The sequence below is a fragment of the Xenopus laevis genome, chromosome 1S, assembly GCF_017654675.1.
Source record: "Xenopus laevis strain J_2021 chromosome 1S, Xenopus_laevis_v10.1, whole genome shotgun sequence".
Lineage (NCBI taxonomy): Eukaryota > Metazoa > Chordata > Amphibia > Anura > Pipidae > Xenopus > Xenopus laevis.
In genome coordinates, this window is record NC_054372.1 from 200,385,949 (window position 1) to 200,402,509 (window position 16,561).

Consider the following 16,561-nt stretch of genomic DNA (forward strand, 5'->3'; position numbering starts at 1 on the left):
TGTGGGTGCTCATACCTCCAAATTTAAATCAGAAATCCTGTTTCTTTAGAAATGGGGACTATATACCCCTTTTCACCATGAATGAATAAGGTTTGTGCTGAACATACTTTTTGCCTATTGTTTTAAGAAATAGCTGTTTTTGTTATTTTATTACTGGCACTAAACAAGACAATGAAGCTGCTATCACTATATTCCTTCCTGTGACTTCCTGGTTCTGCAGAGCAGGGGAGGAGCAAATAAAACAGAGGTGTCCTATGATAATGAGCTGCTTAAAGGCTGGAGTATAGGGAAGGGGCTTGTTTGTTTAAAGGTAGATAAAGAGCTCTGAATGGGGACAGAGTGAGAAATGAGAAAACACTGATGATTTCAATTAAAAGAATAAATAGAATGTCTGTTTAACACAAGTCCTAGTTATTGGATTCACTTGTTGTGAATATATTGGTTGGTTTTGCCTGGAAAGTCCATGATTCGCTGACGCTAAAAAAGAGATTTTATCTCTTTCCTGTTTGACCCGCCCCAGTGTGATGTCACTTCTGGTTATGTGATGGCTGCTTTGTCAATCAGTTAGGAAGGGTCTGGGGAGACACATGGTGGTTGTGTAGCTCCAGGTGGGATTAGTGGCTTGTGTGGTACAAAAGGGAACATGGAATCTCCTTCTATTGAATGAACCAACAGCAATTTATTTTTCTACAGATGATTTGATACTTGTGTGAGAATAATGTGGGACAGTGAGTCCGTCCTGAAGTCTCGTTCTGATCCAAGTATTTCTCTTATTCTCTAAGCAAAGGCCGATGTTCCATTAATAAAAATAAGAGAAGGGGAATAGTTGGTGTTTTTTCATTGTGTTCCAGTGTGTTTCACTAATGTGCAAGTAGAGGTTAAATAGGGACCTCTGCAGTTAACCCCCTCACATTACGCCACTAGTGCTTACCGTATATATCCGAGTATAAGCCAAGTTTTTCAGCATCCAAAATGTGCTGAAAGTCTACCTCAGCTTATACTCGGGTCAGCGGGCAGTAGCTGAGATTGCAGTCACTTTTAATCATTCCTATACCAACAGTTCACTTGGGGAGAGACTGCAATATCCCACAATGCCCTCTGTTGGTTATATGAAAGAATAACAGTGCACCCTCTGTTGGTTATATGAAAGAATAACAGTGACTGCAATATCACACAGCGCCCTCTGTTGGTTATATCAAAGAATAACAGTGACTGCAATATCACACAGCGCCCTCTGTTGGTTATATCAAAGAATAACAGTGACTGCAATATCACACAGCTCCCTCTGTTGGTTATATGAAAGAATAACAGTGACTGCAATATCACACAGCGCCCTCTGTTGGTTATATGAAAGAATAACAGTGACTGCAATATCACACAGCACCCTCTGTTGGTTATATGAAGGAATAACAGTGACTGCAATATCACACAGCGCCCTCTGTTGGTTATATTAAAGAATAACTGACTGCAATATCACACAGCGCCCTCTATTGGTTATATGAAAGAATAACAGTGACTGCAATATCACACAGCACCCTCTGTTGGTTATATGAAAGAATAACAGTGACTGCAATATCACACAGCGCCCTCTGTTGGTTATATTAAAGAATAACTGACTGCAATATCACACAGCGCCATCTGTTGGTTATATGAAAGAATAACAGTGATTGCAATATCACACAGCGCCATCTGTTGGTTATATGAAAGAATAACAGTGATTGCAATATCACTCAGCGCCCTCTGTTGGTTATATGAAAGAATAAGTGACTGCAATATCACACAGCGCCCTCGGTTGGTTATATGAAAGAATAACAGTGATTGCAATATCACTCAGCGCCCTCTGTTGGTTATATGAAAGAATAAGTGACTGCAATATCACACAGCGCCCTCTGTTGGTTATATGAAAGAATAACAGTGACTGCAATATCACACAGCGCCCTCTGTTGGTTATATGAAAGAATAATAGTGACTGCAATATCACACAGCGCCCTCTGTTGGTTATATGAAAGAATAACCGTGCGCCCTCTGTTGGTTATATGAAAGAATAACAGTGACTGCAATATCACACAGTGCCCTCTGTTGGTTATACAAAAGATTAAAAGTGATGGCAATATCACACAGCGCCCTCTGCACATGGTAGTGGGACAGTGGGACAATGCACACAGTAATCCTTTGGCAATTCTCTGTCACCATCAACTTTGCAAAGAAGTCCGGTTGATCGCTGGGGGGGTCTCTTTGGCCGAATGTGCGCTGCTGGGAGACGGCTGTAGTTGTGTCTAGGCTTATACTAGAGTCAATAAGTTTTCCCAGTTTTCGTAGGTAAAATTAGGTACCTCGGCTTATACCCGAGTATAAACTCGGGCACAGGAGCGGGAACCGGCTGGGCTGCGGGCACAGGAGCGGGAACCGGCTGGGAAGCCATCCCTGGAGCACGGACTGGCTGGGAAGCCATCCCTGGAGCAGGGACTAGCTGGGAAGCCATCCCTGGAGCACGGACTGGCTGGGAAGCCATCCCTGGACCTCCTGGGGGCAAAGGACAAGGCAGAAGCCCCCCTCCTGGGGGCACAGGACAAGGCAGAAGCCCTCCCTCCTGGGGGCACAGGGCAAGGGAGAAGCCCCCCCTCCTGGGGCCACAGGGCAAGGGAGAAGCCCCCCTCCTGGGGGCACAGGGCCAGGCAGAAGCCCCCCTCCTGGGGGCACAGGGCCAGTCAGAAGCCCCCCCTCCTGGGGGCACAGGACCAGGCAGAAGCCCCCCCTCCTGGGGGCACAGGACCAGGCAGAAGCCCCCCCTCCTGGGGGCACAGGACCAGGCAGAAGCCCCCCTCCTGGGGGCACAGGACCAGGCAGAAGCCCCTCTTCTGGGGGCACAGGGCAGAAGCAGATTGCAAGCATAGAACAGACACAGGAACTGAAGCAGAGTTTTGCTGAACTGCTTGTCAAAAAGAAAATGCAGACTTTGAATCATATAGTCCTGCTTCCTCTGACGTACCTCTAGGCGAAGAAGGAGGGTAGAGATCAGCATCTCAGTGGTCAGCAGAGCGGTGGTATCCTGATCTTTGGCCTCACCTTCCCCTTCACAAGGGAGTTGCAGTTCAACAACGGGACTTGAAGGCATTGAGGGCTTACCCAAAGGCTTCCTGCAGTTTGGCTGAGTCATTCTGTAACGTTCACAGCGGGAAACCGCTGCAACAGGAGTTAAATTCACACTTGGTAGTGCGTGTGGTGGAAGCTCAGGGAAAAAGCAACAAATACTTGAAGCAGGCATGGTGAAATATACAGGATTTAATGGAACTGAAGCAAAACAGGTCAAAAATAGTCTTTACCAGGTAGGCAATGAAAAGCTGGAACAAAAACACAGGGACAAGATTCAGGAACTTGGAATATCCAGGAACAGATTCAGGAACAAAACCAAACACATTCAGATTCAAACACATTTAAGGTTTAGGTCAGGAACAAACAGAATACAGTACATAAATGACTCAACCCTGCGTGGTTTATAAAGGGCAATTGATTACTATTGGACCTTGTAATAACTAACAATACTGAACTCATCTCTAACATTTGTGTGGGTGAGCATTTAGGGAATAGTGATCATAACATGGTCTCCTTTGAGATTCTGTTGCAGAAGCAATTCTATAAGGGAGTAACTAAAACACTAAATTTCAGACGTGCAAACTTTGACAGTATAAGGGCATCTCTGCAACATATTAAGTGGGAAATGCTTTTCACAGGGTTAAACACAGAACAAAAATGGGAAGTCTTTAAAATGCTGCTTAATAAATATACTTGTCAGTATATTCCACTTGTAAGCAAGGAACGTCGTTGCAAAGCAAAACCTTTTTGGTTCAATAGAAGCGTTGGTGTTGAGGTGGGTAAGAAAAGACGTGCTTTTAAGGCTTTCAAGTTAGCTGGTACAGCCGAAACATTTATAAGGTACAAGGAGGCCAATAAATCATGCAAAGAAGCTATAAGGCAAGCTAAAATTGCTATAGAAAAGGATATTGCAGCAAGCAGTAAAAAAAATCCAAAATTATTTTTTAAATATGTCAATAGTAAAAAAATGAAGCAGGAAGGGGTGGGACCCTTACTATCAGAGGGGGGTCAGCTGGTTGATGAAAACAAAATAAAAGCGCAGATTCTGAACTCGTATTTTTCATCTGTCTACACAAATGAAGAACCAGTAAGTGAAGGTTTCCTTCTTAACACTCCCAATTCTAGTAATACAACTAATGATGCATGGTTCACACATGAAGAAATTCAAAAGAGACTTGAACATGTTAAGATTAACAAAGGTCCAGGGCCAGATGGTATTCATCCCAGGGTAATTAGCGAGCTTAGCTCTGTGATTGCCAAACCTCTTTACTTAATTTTTCAGGATTCATTAAGATCTGGCATTGTGCCGAGAGACTGGCGAATTGCTAATGTGGTGCCTCTATTCAAAAAAGGATCCCGTTCTCAGCCTCAAAACTATAGGCCAGTTAGTCTGACGTCAGTATTAGGAAAGCTTTTCGAAGGGTTAATAAAGGATAAGATACTGGACTTCATAGCAAATCATAATACTATGAGTTTGTGCCAGCATGGTTTTATGCGTAATAGATCTTGCCAGACTAACTTAATTTCTTTTTACGAGAATGTAAGTAGAGACCTCGATTCTGGGATGGCAGTGGATGTGATTTACTTAGACTTTGCTAAAGCATTTGATACAGTGCCACACAAAAGGTTACTGGTTAAATTAAGGAATGTTGGCCTGGAACATAGTATTTGTACCTGGATAGAGAACTGGCTAAAAGATAGACTACAAAGAGTGGTGGTAAATGGAACATTTTCTAATTGGACCAGTGTTGTTAGTGGAGTACCGCAGGGCTCTGTACTAGGTCCCTTGCTTTTCAACTTGTTTATTAATGACCTGGAGGTGGGCATTGAAAGTACTGTTTCTATTTTTGCAGATGATACTAAATTGTGCAGAACTATAGGTTCCATGCAGGATGCTGCCACTTTGCAAAGTGATCTGTCTAAACTGGAAAACTGGGCAGCAAACTGGAAAATGAGGTTCAACGTTGATAAATGCAAGGTTATGCACTTTGGCAAAAATAATATAAATGCAAGTTATACACTAAATGGCAGTGTGTTGGGAGTTTCCTTAAATGAAAAGGATCTAGGGGTCTTTGTAGATAACACGTTGTCTAATTCTGGGCAGTGTCATTCTGTGACTACTAAAGCAAATAAAGTTCTGTCTTGCATAAAAAAGGGCATTAACTCAAGGGATGAAAACATAATTATGCCTCTTTATAGGTCCTTGGTGAGGCCTCATCTGGAGTATGCAGTTCAGTTTTGGACTCCAGTCCTTAAGAGGGATATAAATGAGCTGGAGAGAGTGCAGAGACGTGCAACTAAATTGGTTAGAGGGACGGAAGACTTAAATTATGAGGGTAGACTGTCAAGGTTGGAGTTGTTTTCTCTGGAAAAAAGGCGCTTGCGAGGGGACATGATTACACTTTACAAGTACATTAGAGGACATTATAGACAAATGGCAGGGGACCTTTTTACCCATAAAGTGGATCACCGTACCAGAGGCCACCCCTTTAGACTAGAAGAAAAGAACTTTCATTTGAAGCAACGTAGAGGGTTCTTCACAGTCAGGACAGTGAGGTTGTGGAATGCACTGCCGGGTGATGTTGTGATGGCTGATTCAGTTAATGCCTTTAAGAATGGCTTGGATGATTTTTTGGACAGACATAATATCCAAGGCTATTGTGATACTAAACTCTATAGTTAGTATAGGTATGGGTATATAGAATTTTAATTAAAAGTAGGGAGGGGTGTGTGTATGGATGCTGGGTTTTCATTTGGAGGGGTTGAACTTGATGGACTTTGTCTTTTTTCAACCCAATTTAACTATGTAACTATGTAACTATGTAACAAAACACATGAGGGTAACAAGAAGGGAGGAGACCAGGGAGGAAACAAACTGGAAACGTAACAAGATACAGGATCACTGTAACAGGATCAGGACTAGCCCCAAAAGCCTCCAGAGGCTCACTTGGTAAGTGCACCGACTGTGCACTTAAAGTCCAGCAACCCCAGTCCCAAGTTTTCAAATCCCAGATGGTCCTTACATAACCTAAATGGAATGGGGGACAATGGTACTGATTGGAGACAGAATTCTACTTGGAAGAATTGGGGATGTCCGTGTGAATCCCTAGAGCTGGACCCTGGCCCACCTTGTGCTACAAAATGCCCACTTGTCACTTATTTTAACAAAAAATACTGAGGTTCTTCTCGGACCTCCTTCCCACTGGTGGGTGCCATGTTTTTCAAGACATTTGATTATATGGTCTCTCCATTCCCTAAAGCAGCAGCTTCTGGGCTCTACTGGCCTTTTCTTCCCTAAAGTATCACGTAAAAAAGAAAAAGATCAGCATTTATAGGAGCACTGTCTCTTCTGTTTAACATAATCCTGTCCATGTTTGAAAAAAGTTTTATTACTGAATTAAAAGTTGGCATTACAGTGTTTGGCACATATAGGGCAACCTTTTTTTATGTATGAGACCTGTTACCCAGAATGTTATGAACCTGGGGTTTTTATGGATAACAGATCTTTCTTTAATTTGGATCTTCATACCTTAAGTCTACTAAAAAATCATATAAATATTAAATAAAGCCAATAGGCTGGTTTTGCTTCCAATAAGGATTAATTATATCTTAGTTGGGATCAAGTACAAGCGACTGTTTTATTATTTCACAGAAAAAGGAAATCACTTCAAAATTTGGATAAAATGAAGTCTATGGGAGACGGCCTTTCTTCTATTCTGGATAGCGGATCCCATACCTGTACCAACCAGTGAGCTCCAGATGGATTTGTGGTAGTGACGGAGCAGTGACACAACAGCATCAAAGAAGAACTTGGTGCATCTGTCACATGCTCACTCCTCTGTATGCGTTGTATATACACTATCTACACTATGGGGGGAATTCACAAAAGTATCGGTAAAAAAAGTAACCTAGAAGTGGTGGTCGACAAATTTGTAAAATGTCGTACGTACGGCAAATTCACAAAGGCAGATGTTACCATCTCTGAATGTCTCGTAAGTCTGACAATTTTCTAAAATGTCGTATATCTTTTCATCGTACAAACGACATTTACCAAGACTTTTTAAACGACAATTTGTCTGACATTTTCATTTTGGAGAGCCTAAAGTGTCTGAAAAATTGTCGGTAAAAAAAATGAGTTTACAAGTAATTCATAAAAATGACGGGAAAAGTGGCGCCGAAAAAACCAAGCCCACTTTTAACGACACTAATTCAAAAGTGTCACACATGTCGGAAAACTGGCGGAGAAATGCTCTGTGAATTTGTCGGCTGTTGCTACGACACTTTCTACGACATTTTAAAGACATTTTTTCGTTCTCGACACTTTTGTGAATTCCCCCCTATATGTAAATCTCGCCAGTAAATTGGGCAGGACACACAACAATATTGCTTTGAAAAATAAGTGTAAATTATTTTAGTGTAGGGTCAGTCTACTATTCCTTAAAGGGATACTGTGATGAGATATTTTTTTCTTTCAAAACGCATCAGTTAATAGTGCTGCCCCAGCAGAATTCTGCACTGAAGTCCATTCTCAAACTGTTTTTTTATATTTAATTTTGAAATCTGACATGTGACTAGACATGTCAGTTTCCCAGGTGCCCCCAGTCATGTGACTCTTACTGCTGTACAGGAAGTTGGAGTGATATCACCCCCCCCCAGCAGCCTAACAACAAAACAATGGAAAGGTAACCAGATAGCAGCTCCCCAACACAAGATAACAGCTGCCTGGTAGATCTAAGAACAGCACTCAATAGTAAAATCCAGGTCCCACTGAGACACATTCAGTTACATTGAGTAGGAGAAACAACAGCCTGTCAGAAAGTAGTTCCATCCTAAAGTGCTGGCTCTTTCTGAAAGCACATGACCAGGCAAAATGACCTGAGATGCACCTACACACCAATATTACAACTAAATACACTTGCTGGTTCAGGAATGACATTTTATATTGTACAGTGAATTATTTGCAGTGTAAACAGTGTCATTTAGAAATAAAAACTATATCATAAAACTCATGTCAGAATCCCTTTAAAGGAGAAGGAAAGGTTAAAACTAAGTAAGCCTTATCAGAAAGGTCCATCTAAATATACCAGTAAACCCCCAAAGTAATGTTGCTCTGAGTCCTCTGTCAAAAGAAACACAGTATTTCTGTCCTTCTATTGTGTACACATGGGCTTCTGTATCAGACTTCCTGCCTTCAGCTTAAACCTCATTGCCCTGGGCGTGAGCATGCTCAGTTTGCTCCTCTCCCCCCACCCCTCCCTTCTCTACTGTAATCTGAGCCCAGAGCAGGGAGAGACTCAGGCAGGAAGTGATGTCACACCACATTAATACTGCAGCTCCTATTCTAAACAAACAGAGAGTTTCTAGAGCTTTTTACTCAGGTATGGTAAAATATTTTACAGAATAAATATAGCATTCTAGCTTGCACTATTGCAGCTAATCTATTGGCAATAAAATTCCTCCGTAGCTTTCCTTCTCCTTTAAGCACCAGTGGCTCCACTGCATTAAATGTTTCTAGTTTCACACAAACAGTAACCATATTCTATCACTGGAACATGGGATATAGGTGGAAATACAGGACAATGCCGACCCCAAAGGATTCCCAGACAGTGACAGTTTTGCAGACATTAATATTGGTGCTACAAACAGATAACAAGGTAAATGATCTGGTCATTAATCTGTCCTTATAGGAACTAACAGCAGATGAGAGACGGGTAGTGATGGGCACATTTATTCACCAGGCACAAATTTGTGAAATTGATGACAAAATGTTGTAGACACCAATGACTATTAAACGGTCGCCCATTGACTTTAATCTGTGTCAAATTCTGCCGGCATTGGTGATCCCTGTGAATTGACGCCGGCATCAAAATTCGTGCTTCATGCATTTTTCTCCCGTTTCACAAATTTCCCTGGAAATCGCGGTGAAGCAAAACAGGACAAATTCTCCCATCACTAGAGACGGGTACAGAATGAGGTTTCAGCAATTATCACTTTCAATACCACTGACTTCCTCACTTGGAATATTGACTTTCTAAAGTTTTTTAGATGTACTGAGCTTAAATTGTGCTTTCTTAAGAGAAATAACTATTATTATGTGAAAGACTGAGCTCTCAGTTACAGTGAAACCATAAACAAACTAAAAAATTAAATTGCAAAATATGAATGTGAATTGAAAGTTGCTTATAGGTCATGTTGTAAACTGAATCCACCTGTGAAACTGCTTAACTCGATGGTGGGTTGTTTCTGTTTCTGTGTCTTTAAGTAGATTCACCCGAGGAAGGATTTCTGAATGGGAAACATCTAGTGAGACATTTCTCATGTACAATAAATGGGGCTCTAAAGAAGCACGACAAGGGGTCCTACAAATGATATAAAGAGACCAGGGAACATAAATGTCCCCCTTATACCCCCAAGTTACTGCTGATGGGAATTATTAATGGGAAGTGCTGCCACTTCAACTCTCTAGGCAGTGAATGGGAATTTAAGGGTTAACAGGGAGTCAAAGTTTGAGCAATAAAATTTACCCACCCTGTGTAAGATAAAACAAGTCCCATTGGTTATAGAGAGTTTCGTTTCTTGTTCCTGATTTCAGTGATGGCGGCTGCTGATCTGAGAGACGAGCTGAGCTGCTCCATCTGCCTGAGCATTTATACTGATCCTGTATCCCTGCCGTGTGGCCATAACTTCTGCCAGGTCTGTATTGGGACAACATGGGACACCCAGGAGGGATCTGGGGCTTATTCCTGCCCTGAATGTAGAGCAGAGTATCAGGAGCGCCCTGCCCTGTACAGGAACAGAACTCTGGGTAACATAGCAGAGAGATTCCTTCCAACTGAGACAGAGCCGGGGGAGACTGGGATCTTCTGCACCTACTGTGTCCTCTCTCCTGTACCTGCTGCTAAATCCTGTCTCCTGTGTGAGGCTTCTCTGTGTGATACCCACCTGAGGGGGCACAGCAAGTCAGCAGAACATGTACTGACCCAACCCACCGACTCCTTTATGGGGAGAAAATGTTCTGTACATCACAAGGTTCTGGAGTATTACTGCTGTGAGGAGTCTGTCTGTGTGTCCTGCTGTCTGGCCGGAGAGCACAGGGGCCACAGGGTGGAGCTGCTGAGTGAGGCCTCTGAGAAGAAGAAAGAGACACTGAGGAAAGTTGTGGAGAAACTGAGGCCAGAGAGAGAGGAGACTGAGAGAGGAGCCCAGAGACTGCAGGAGCGCAGGAGAGAAGTGGCAGAAAAAGCAGCCGGTGAGACAGAGAGAGTCACTGCCCTGTTTAGAGACATCAGGGAACAGCTGGAAGCCCTAGAGAAGAGACTCCTGAGTGACATCTCCAGCCAGAAAGAGAAGCTCTCACTCACACTCACCGATCTGATGGAGCAGCTGGAAATAAAGAAGGACGAGCTGTCCAGGAAGATCCGTCACATTGAGGAGCTGTGCAACATGGCAGATCCACTCACTGTCCTACAGGAACGTGAATCACATGGAGCTGCAGATAATGAGGGGGGCAGAGAGAGACATGATATAAAGGTCCCTGCTGTAGGGGATCTGGATGTGGATCTGATCTCAGAGACATTACTCACAGGCTTAGCTGCCATTGTGACTGGGGTAAAGGGAAGGATCTATGGGAAGGAGGCTACAGACCTGTTACTGGATATAAACACGGCTGGGAATGATGTATCTGTATCAGGGGACAGGAAATCTGCTTCCTACTCACGTACAGACCAGAGTCACCCACAAACCCCAGAGAGATTTCAGGTTTATGCTCAGGCTTTAAGCAGCAGGAGTTTCCCCTCAGGGCGACATTACTGGGAAGTGGAGGTCAGTAAATCAGGGATCTGGAGGGTAGGGGTGGCCTATCCCAGTATAGAGAGGAGAGGGGGTCAGTCCTTGATTGGGAATAATAACAAGTCCTGGTGTTTGTGGAGATTAAATAATAAATATACAGTGAGACATGACAGTAAAGACACAGAGTTACCCCACGTTCCTTCCTGCAGGAGAATCAGGATCTCATTGGACTATGAGGCTGGACGTCTGTCCTTTTATGAGCTGAGTGAGCCAATCAGACACTTACACACCTTCACTGTCACATTCACTGAGCCCCTTCATGCTGCATTCTGGGTATGGTGGGATGAAAATTCCTGTGTGAGAATTATTTAGGGCACTGCCCACTGGTTGATGTCGTTGAAGAAAGCTGAAGAAGGTACCATCACTGAGAAGAAGAAAGAAGACAAAAAACATTTTTGTTTCAACTTGACCCTAGCCACTAATGGGGTTTTGGACACTTAATAGGCATAGGGTCTATGGTGGGGGTGGGTGGGGCTCAGAAAGTTTTGTCATACATGTTATTTCTGATGGCGGCTGTGCACTTGGGGAGGAGAGGCACGAATAGAAATATTAATGTTAATAAGTAACAATAATAATAACATACCTCCTTACATTTGAAAAATGTAACGAGAGACAAAACATCAGCCATGTGTACCGCAGCAAAATGTTTTGACCACGCCCATTTATGGCCACACCCCTAACCACCATGTCCGTTTTACAAAATTTGGCAGGTTATGAAAGTCTGAACATATTTCTGGGAGTTTTAAAGTCATGTTTTATGTGTTATAACAGTTTTGCTAATCAAGTTCAAATTGCCCTTAAACCTGTTTTCCCAAGAGAATTGTTTATATTATTAGTTACAATTATATCTTTGCTTATCTTAAATTGTTATAAATGTATCTAAGTACAGGCATTTAGTGTTCTGGGCTCTTTGCAAAAAGCCTCTTATTTTAATTAAGTTTCAGAAACTTTGTATCTATTTCTGGCGTCAGTGCAGGAGATGAAAGAGAAACTCAGGACATTTCAGTAAGAAAGCTGGGACTGTGGGCTGAGCTGTCAAAATCGGGACTTTCCTTGAGAAAGTGGCACAGTTGGGAGGTATGGAATAAGTATGTTTTTAGAAGGGCCCCCCCCCTTTTGAATGTTGGAAAGAGACAGAAGCAGAAGAAGGTAAATAATTTAAAAACTATAACAAAAAAAGACCACTTCAAAAGTTGCTTAGAATTAGCCATTCTGTAACATACTAAATGTTAACTTAATGGTGAACCATGTTTAAAGTAAATATTGCCCTTTTCCCTTGAGCCCCCATTTGGTGATGGTCTCTCAGAGATCATGTGACCCGAAATCCTGCAGCTCTAACTTTAGAAGAAGTTTGGGAGCGAAAGACAGAACTTTGTCCAGTAATTGGCTCATGTGACTTAACATGTTTGTGTGCCCTTGGTTTGTTTGTGTGCACCGTGACTTGTAGGATCCCAGGGGGCGGCCCTTAGTTCTTAAAATGGCAATTTTCTATTTAGGATTACTCAGTGGCACATACTATAATACTATAAAAAAATATATATTATTATGAAAACCTGAACTGGACTTCCCTGCTATATAAGTGCACATTCCACAACATTGATTGTTCCCTCTCTATCCCCACAGCAGGTGGATTAACCCATTAGTTGCTGATGGCCCATGTTCCATCGTGGTGTGATAGGATTTTCTCTTGTCTGTCTGGAGTAACAAAGGAAGCAGAGAGGAGATGAGACAGAAAGGACATTCACTGTGTATAATTGTGTAGCCTCGGCACCAGTTCCCCAATTGTGGCACATACGTTAGATCTGGGGATGATGCCAAGCTTTACATTGGTAACAATTCCCAAAAAAGACACCTGTTTATTTTCTCTAATAGTGGATTTCAAATGAAAGAAAGTAACAATATTGAAATCATTTTGTTTAATTAAAGTATATTTTATATAACTAACACAATAAAATATGATTTGCAATGATTTATTTGGGGTGCCAGGTCCTCTTTATGTCTAGACTGTTAATAACAGAGCACATGTTCTGTATGGAATATGATCAGCATATGATGCAGTGTGTGTGTATGTGGCAGTAGTTGAGAAGCTCCATTTCTCCTGGGGTTTGTTAATGGGGTGATTGTTAAAGTGAGTGAACAAAACACAATAGAGAGGGGATCCATTTGTGATACAGGAGGAGAGAGCAGAGAAGTGACTTTCTGTATGGGGGTGCAAGCTCACCCTTGGCCAACATTCCCACTGCTCCATCAAAATCAACTATTCAGCCAAATGTTTGAGAGTGGGCAATATACTTCTTCTCTTCATACCGACACGGAAGGTTCTCCCATCTAGGCCCCATCAACTGGCCCTTATTCTTTTCCGAAATCTTCCATGTATGGCACAACCTGACTGAAGCCAAGGAGATATGGGTCAGTGGAGCTGAACAAAAAAGCTAAATATACAATAATCCAAGCCACAAACACCACACAACGACTGATCCAAGTCATCGGTACCACCATGGTGCAAAACTATATGATGAACAAAAAGTGTCAGAAAATAACTCAATCCCATGTAATGATTCCTGTATCAGTGACAAGTTCAGACAAGTAATTGGAATGGGGGGGGCAATGGTTCTGTTTGGAGACAGAATTCTACTTGGAAGAGTCCCTAGAGTCAGACTCAGGCCTTGGAAGGTAAAAGTGATGAGAATCCAAAGGAAAAGGTAAATCCAGTCCAGAAGTTCATGCCATGGTCACCCTGGTCCATATTATGCCATCCCCCCAGGCCTGTTTGTCTATATGCCTATTGTGAAAAAAATACTGAGGTGCTTCTCAGACCCCCCTTCCAACTGGTGGGTGCCACGTTCTTTCAAGCCATTTCATTACATTGTCTCTCCATTCCCCAAAGCAGCAGCTTCTTGGTTCTACCGACTGTACGTCCCTATAGTTTAATGTGACACCAGCTGATATAGACACACTGGGGCTCATTCATAAACTTCTCTCACGCACAATGATTCTCATAGTAAATATATTTGCCCCGCGCATGGTTATATTTATAAAGCTGAATAAGAGCAGAGTATTTCATGTGCAAACAGAATTGCAATTTTTTCTATTTCATTGCAAATGTTTAAATATTGGAAAAATCACAAATTGTGAATATTTATCCACTGATCTTTGGTAGCAGAGAAAATATTCACAAAACAAAAAGTAGCAATAACAAAATATTTTGGGCAATAGAATGTATATGTGGAATGTTTTTCCCATGTCAGCAATCACTCGTGGGTATTCTCTGCCCTAATGAGAGCTGGTGGGACAGAATTAAAATATTTTAGCAATTAAAAAGAAAAAAGTGGTAATTAATCACACGTCTATAAAGAACTGCTCCTTCGCCCACAGGAGTCTCTTTTTTTTCTGTGCTGTTGAAGCTGATAGGGGCATCTGTTTTTCAGGGGTTAATTTTTCTTTAATCTTATCTGGTCCCATTAAGGCACCTTTAGCAGAGAAAGTTTGGTCAATAATTAATATTATGTATTGCCAGGTTTGCGTCCTAGGCACCTGCCTACTCTGCCTACCCCTAGTTCCGGCCCTGGAAGCTGGTGCAGCCTAATATGCTCCAGGCTGTTATGGATTTATTGGATTCTCCTGCTGTGGAATATGACTAAATATTGTTTAATGTGAAACCAGACTTTCCCAATACAAATGCCATAAATGTTTTCTTTTTGTTATATCTGTTATATCCTGTGTTTTTCTAACGCATGCACAATGAGAAAAAACATATTTTGTTCTAACACTTTTTTTGACAGCGCTGAGCATGTTTTTTCCCCATTCCTAAGGCAACCCTCTATTCCATAGCTGAACATGTGTGAAGCGCAAGGACAAAATATAATCAAATCAATTATTGAATGTTTTAAAATATTCTATGGGCCCCTGACCACCAATGTTTAATAAAGTTATAAGGGGGGCTGGCCACCAATGTTTTTTTGTGGAGAAGTTTTTTACTGCTATAGATTTTATTGTGGGATAGTTACAACTGCTGCTATTGAAGTGCCACTTAATTAGGCTAAGTATGACTATTAGTGGTTTCACTTCATACGGTTACACTGATTGATGTTGCAGTGTACTGAGCTGATCTCAACGGCTGTGTAGCATTTCACAGTTTTAACAGTGTATACGGAATGCATTTTAGGACATCCCCCTGAGAAATACCTGTGCTCCATGTGATGTCCTATGGCTTAGGAACGCTGCATCGGGTGCTTTTACTGTCAATTATCGTCCAAATCTGCAGTTATACCTCCGTCCTGTACCCTTCCTTCTCAGCCATCAGCCATACAAACTCCATCCTTAGCCCTCATCCCTCCACACTTCGCCCTCCGCTCTCCCCCCTCAGAACTCTCTTTTTATCCGTCAGTCATTTTCTAACCCCCTAAAGTGGTGATCAATAGGTGTCTTCGGTTTTGTGAGTGGAACTCTTTGAGGGGGGAGAGCGGAGGGCGAAGTGCGTAGGGATGAAGAGGTAAACTGGAAGGCTGAATGCTGAGGAGAGAGGGTAGAGGGTGGAAGGCGGAGGACAGTAAGAGCAATCGATGTGCCATTCTTAAGCCATCGGATATTGCATGAAGGAGATGTATTTCACCGGAGGATCTCCTAAATTCATTCCATAAGTGTATAGTATTGTTGTGCCGTTTAGCTTATGTACTTTGTGGTATATTGTGGTAGCAGGTATAGTTGTAAAGTATCAGTATTCTGACTCCAATACTGTGATAATGGCTGAATCCCTGTGAGATATCCCTGCTGGGCCTGTATGGAGCTGTAAAAAACAATCTTTGCCAGATACTCACTGAACTCACCAGGGAATCCACAAAGCTGCTTTATTTGAGCTGAATGGACACATGTAGCAGTGGATGTATAAGTGCTGCATGAATATTCCTTTCCTAACCTCTGAGCTGAAGCTCCTCACTCATGGAAGGCAGGAACACAAGAGGATTATTGATGTAAATAGTCAGAGCTTTGTTCTTTATTTGCAGGGGTTCAGTGAAAGTGGAATTGTATGTAGGGGAGCTCTCTGTATACTTATCTCTCCTCCTGTGTTGTTCTGTGCAATGAGGGGGTGCTGCTGGGAGAGAGAAGTAACAGGGTGAAACAAGGTGCTGTAAGGTCACACATAATACTATGTATGAAAAGTCAGGGGGGAACCCCAGGGGTGCGCTCTATTTAGGCTGCAATAGGAAAGGGGGTCCTTGTCAGGTCTCTGTATTCTGTTCTCAGGGCACAGAAAGCCAAAGTGAGTCCTTCTCAAGGGTCTGAAGAAACTGCCACATAAGTGGGACCCCCCCCCCAGCAGCTCACATATAAAATCATCTGAAATATTATTTAAAGTTGCTCCTGGGGTGCAGGCTGTATGTGTCTCTGTTATTTAAAGTTACAGGGTCCTATAAATAAAGCCATCAATGTCTCCTCTATGTACAGTGTGTGTGACTGCAGATCAGGGAGGTTCCCAGGGAGGGGTATTACAGCTCAGTCTGACCTGACCCAGGGTGGAGACCAAATCGTAGTGTAACTACTCTCCCCTGTAGCAGAGGCACATGACTCCTATAGCTCCACAAGGAAGAATATCAGTAGTAGATTTCTTGCTGTAGCAGAA

General features: G+C 42.4%; 1 protein-coding gene across 2 annotated transcripts in view; it reads left to right on the top strand.

Moving 5' to 3' along the window:
* The window catches only part of LOC108704993 (E3 ubiquitin-protein ligase TRIM39), a 54,080-nt gene that overhangs the window by 20,387 nt on the left and 17,132 nt on the right, over positions 1-16,561 (top strand). Inside the window, exon 1 of one of the 2 annotated variants that reach the window (XM_041580709.1) lies at positions 8,509-9,914. The exons of the other annotated variant lie outside the window; for it this stretch is intronic. Coding sequence (XP_041436643.1) covers positions 9,688-9,914 — 227 coding nt within the window. The 5' untranslated portion in view covers positions 8,509-9,687. Of the gene's footprint in view, positions 1-8,508; positions 9,915-16,561 lie in introns of those variants that run through there. 2 annotated transcript variants of the gene reach the window in all.